Genomic DNA, 4,884 nt, shown 5'->3' on the forward strand with positions numbered 1-4,884 from the left:
TGGAAACTGTGATGTTATTTTAAGTCGACAGAAAGTGGCAAAATGGCCGCCCCAAATGATGGATACAAACAGTAGGGGGGATACACACAACATATTATTGTCGAGAAATTTCTGTGGTTGACTTCTCCTTTAAAGCTTTTAAAATAATGGAGGTAGAAGACAGTGGTCAGCGCATAGGTCAAGCATCAGATCCCTCAAAGAAAAACATCGAGGTGCAAGGAGCATAAATGGGTGCTCGATTTTGACCTCCTGGTTCTAATTCACATTAACTAGGCATTTTTCTGCATCTTGAAATGGACAAAAACTGGTAAATAAAATCTCGCCTCAGGCCCTTGAGAGTAGAACGTGAATTTTCTTCTTGAACTCTGGCTTCCTCCCACATTGCAAAAACAGGCATGATAAGTTAATTGAAGACTCCATAGGCCAAATCACATTTCATGAGCTAACAGTATAGAAAACAGATAGGGTGGTGATGAACTCTTTTCTTTTTTTTCCTCACCACCACAACCATAAATGGCCATCTACTAAATATATTTGTAAATATGTCTGACCCTCGTGGAATTCATTCGAGGCCAAGGGCAAACATGAACATACAGTTTTATAGTCAAAGAACACTACATTTATTATTTATACAACCGTCTCTTCCACACACAGTTTTATAGTGTGGAGGAGCAGCGCTATCAATCATAGGGCTGACTGCCAACTGACCAATAACTGTTTATTTTCCGCCACATATATAGCCATTTACAAGAGAGCACGCATATCAACTGCCAAGGTGACTTTGCCACTTCAAATAAGGTTTGCTCCAAAGCAACTTGAGTCCATAGTAGAAGCTTGCTACACCTCTACATTGATGTGGCCTAGAGGGAGAAAACTGATTTGGAGATTGTAAATTCCACCATTCATTTCATCCCATCATGATCCTACAACAGTATAGTATAATAGTATAGGTCAATCAATCAATCAATATATATATATATATATATATATATATATATATATATATATATATATATATATATGAAATAGTCTGCTCTGTAAATAATTCGTTCCACAAGTTGTGTGAGATAAAAATGTGAGGTTCCTTTAAATGGTGAGGGAGGAAAAAGTGCAAAAACTGTGGGCTTGTTGCTCTGGGTGTTTGTAATGTAAAGTATCACGCTTTGCAATTCATTGTGGTTATTATTTTTTTTTTTTTTTTGAACTTCTTGCACACCTCATTTGGATTGAGGGTAAGCAAGTAGTCTGTATGTCACATTGTTACTTACCACAGGAAGGTTCAGATGATTTAACAATTTTCCAAAGGGATTATGAGAGGGAGTCACAGCTGGCAGTTCCCAGTAAGAATGTGTTGGCTGTCTCCATACATGCCCCATAATTGACTGCTGACCAGTCCAGGGTGTAGTCTAACTTTTGCCCCCAATGCACAGATGTCATGAAAAGGATAGAAAATGGAGGCGGCGGGGGTAAATCGCAAGAAGGTAATCTCTAAAGAGCAGAGGTTGGTTATTTAATGATTACATCATTTGAACAGCAGGCACCAACTGTAAATGCAGTCACACAGAAATAAAGTTGTTAAATCAACAAAATGTTATCGGGACTACGAGTCAAATAAATTAGCAACCTGTTGGCTCATTGTTGCCAGGGGTGCTCAAACTACTTAATTTTATTTAGGTTAAAATATGATAAAGCAAGTTGGTTGCTCTGGTGTTCGCTCTTGTAAAGCTCCTCATTTGCATTGAATGTCAGAATTAAAAAGACTAGACTCCATTTACTTCTGTCATCCATTGTCAGAGTGAAAAGTAACGGTGACATGAAATTATTTTATTAGACGATTTGAAATTTAAAGTCTTACCACACTTGGAATGAAAGTCTGCTGAATTCCTGAGCATGATTGTATACAGAACGTCAACGTTATGTTAACCGTGCTTTAGTCTTATCTTGAGTATTAGTGCCACCGTGTGGTTGTTTTCAAACATAACAGTATTGCTCTGAATGGTTAAAAAAACATCACTAAAATGGTAAAACAAGGGAGCAGCTGACTAAAGAAATAAAATAAGAATCTGCAATTACAAACTGCTCACCAGCACAATTTGTGAGGTCTCTGAGGCTTGAATGTAGTCAGTCTCATTGTACTTCATTGCCACGTTTTTGGTCTACTGTGAAGAAGCAATCTTCTTGTGCTAGCTGTCAAGTCTGTGTCCCGTGTTGCTTCCAGAGTTACCCCTGATGAATACCTTCTTTCCATCATCACTGCTATTAAGGAAGTGCGACACCAAACCATACAGAAGAGGCCTGGAAAGTCAAGACATTGCTGTATTGGTTATTCTAAGAAAAAGATGCTGAAGTTTGGTGACAAAACAAAACATCAATAAAGAAAAAAATTAATATGTCAATAACACAATCCCTTTTCTAAGCCTGGAAGTTGAAACAAAGACGTGGTTATGCAATCTTTGTGTGTGTGAAAACAAAATGATGGGAAAGATTCAGAGGTTTCTCCAACAAATGACTACAGCTCCCAAAGATGCATACTGGCAGTTTTTTTTGTGTCCTGGCAAATTCACTTACACCGATTTGGCGCTCATATCCTCGGCAACTCTTAGCTCGCTCGCCAGGAACTCTCTGTCCAGGGGAACTTGGGGTTGGCCTGACTCTACGATAACAAACAGAGTTTAGAAATACTCTCTCGCTCTTCTCAACAATAGAGATTGGTCATGTTTCAAAACATTGCAGCTGTAATCTGAAGTAAAAGCCTCGTTAAGTTTTGTTCCACTCTACTTCCTACTTGGCTTTGCATGTTGACCACAGTGCAACGAATCCAGTAGGTTTCATAACAATCTTCTTGAGCAAAACAAGTCAATTGTGACACGTAATATCAGTCAGGCTGAGGCAGGGTTGTGAAGTTTGTGTTCCTAGAACAGGGAGCCATCTTATCTCACTACTCATCTGGTAATAGTAATACATTGAAAATGGCTGATCGAAACAGTGTTCATATTTCTGCAGTATTCCAGAATTGTCATTTACTTGAGTAAGATGATGGTATTACATGTGAAGAGTGTGAGTGAGTGAGTGAGTGAGTGAGTGAGTGAGTGAGTGAGTGAGTGAGTGAGTGAGTGAGTGAGTGAGTGAGTGAGTGAGTGAGTGAGTGAGTGAGTGAGTGTGAGTGAGTGTGAGTGACTGACTGACTGACTGACTGACTGACTGACTGACGAATGATTCGTGGCAAACATGCTGTTTTAAGCCAGTTTATTGACCAAAAGCTTCTGACCTGCAAACATTCTCTAATCTTAAAATACACACTAGGTAGGTCGAGTGATTTGTTTTTTGAGTGAAATGCGCTATACAAATATATATATATATTTTTAATTCCATTGTAGAAAGTTACCGAAACAAGTGTACAGGTGACTGTGGGCCTATAAGTAAATGTAGAAGACTTTTGTACTTTTTGAACAAAGCCACTTTGACCTTGGCATGAGTTAAGCCTATGGTAGTATTTTACTTTTTAAGTACGTACAGAGTTACTGTATTATTAGTGTAGATGGGATGAGGCTTACCTGCAATCAGGACCGATGCCGCGTGTCGGTACTTGTTGAACTCCAAGTACTCTCGGATGAGTTCATTGATGAGCAGGTTTTCGTGGGACAACGGCGGACGCTGTTCGCGTTGGTCATCGAGGGCATCGAACACTTCTGCTCGGATGCGAGCCTTCAGTTGGCCCAGCACTCCACGTCTCTCCAGCGTTTCTCTCACGACTAGAATGTGTGAAATTGGACGCAATATTAACATCGTTTTGAACTGGGATCCCTGGGACTTGAATTGGGACAATGTGGTCAACAATGACTATGATCGACATTGTCTCCTGAAAAACAAGGCGATTGAAAACAACAACAACCCCAAAAACAAAAACAACAACAACAACAACAACAAAACGTGACGCGTCAGGTTAAACACAACTAACAGTGTAATGAATCTCTCTCACCAAACAATTTCTTTATTTTTGTGTATTGCCCCAATTACAATAAATATGTTGCCTTGAAACACGTTTCAGTAATAGAAGCACATTTATGTTTGAAAACGGCTGAGTTCCTGAAACCATACATAGCAAGCAGAGTGGCATATTCGACGCCGTTTAAACACTTAAGCACAATAACAGTAAAATGAATTATGAACAGTTGCTCCACGGAAGGGGCACCGACAAAAAAAAATAACTACTTTTAAAGCAAACAATTCACAACAGGGAGCACATACCTGATTTGAGTTCAGTAATTGTCGCCATTGCAACAAGTGTAAACAAACCAGCGACTTTTCTTCGTGCGTCTAAAATGAGATTGGCTCGGCCTTTACTGCCTTCTAGCGACCGTTCTAGTGTAGTGCTACTATGAGAGAATCTCATTCCTGGCAGATTCGGGTAAGAGGGGTTCTGATAAAATAAAATACTGACTTAATTACTTGTTTAAATATAAATAAATAAATAAATAAATAAATAAATAAATAAATAAATAAATAAATAAATAAATAAATATTGCATTACAAAGTACAAAAATAAAGCGCAAATTGTATTTCAGTTTTGTTAGCTCAACACAATGAAGAATATTTGGATCCAAAATAGTAATGTTATTTCTAAGTGCCATCTTAAAAGTTAGCCTCAGTTTTATCCCAGTTTCAATCATGCTTGTTAGTTTTTTTAGGGTTAGTGTTTTTTAGGGTCCCTCATCTTCAACTAATAATACTATGCCTAATATGTACCAAGGTTTCATTCAGTCAATAGAAATTTCAAATGTGGATCTCAAATATATTTCATTTTAGTTATTTAATATTTCTTATTTGATTCATTGTTGTTTTTCAAAAAGTCATTGACAGTATATCTTAAATCTAACACACACA

The 4,884-nt window shown here is 38.0% G+C and overlaps 1 protein-coding gene across 3 annotated transcripts; it reads right to left on the reverse strand.

The window, feature by feature from the left end:
• Positions 1–596: 596 nt before the first annotated feature.
• cep20 (centrosomal protein 20) lies at positions 597–4,352 on the reverse strand. Of its 3 annotated transcripts, none has more exons than XR_007481327.2 (5): positions 4,249–4,352; positions 3,555–3,752; positions 2,569–2,653; positions 2,085–2,295; positions 597–1,406 (listed from the first exon to the last, which is right to left on the reverse strand). XR_007481327.2 is itself a non-coding variant. In XM_049719539.2 (4 exons), exons 1-4 carry the CDS (start codon positions 4,274–4,276, stop codon positions 2,184–2,186), a joined length of 423 nt encoding a protein of 140 aa, XP_049575496.1. In that variant the 5' UTR covers positions 4,277–4,352; the 3' UTR covers positions 1,488–2,183. The 3 variants fall into 3 exon arrangements, 1 of the variants encoding a protein (XP_049575496.1); XR_007481326.2 differs by having other exon boundaries at positions 597–1,410; XM_049719539.2 differs by lacking the exon at positions 597–1,406 and having other exon boundaries at positions 1,488–2,295.
• Between the last annotated feature and the right edge of the window lie 532 nt (positions 4,353–4,884).

This window comes from Syngnathus scovelli, chromosome 5, assembly GCF_024217435.2.
Source record: "Syngnathus scovelli strain Florida chromosome 5, RoL_Ssco_1.2, whole genome shotgun sequence".
In the NCBI taxonomy this organism is placed as follows: domain Eukaryota; kingdom Metazoa; phylum Chordata; class Actinopteri; order Syngnathiformes; family Syngnathidae; genus Syngnathus; species Syngnathus scovelli.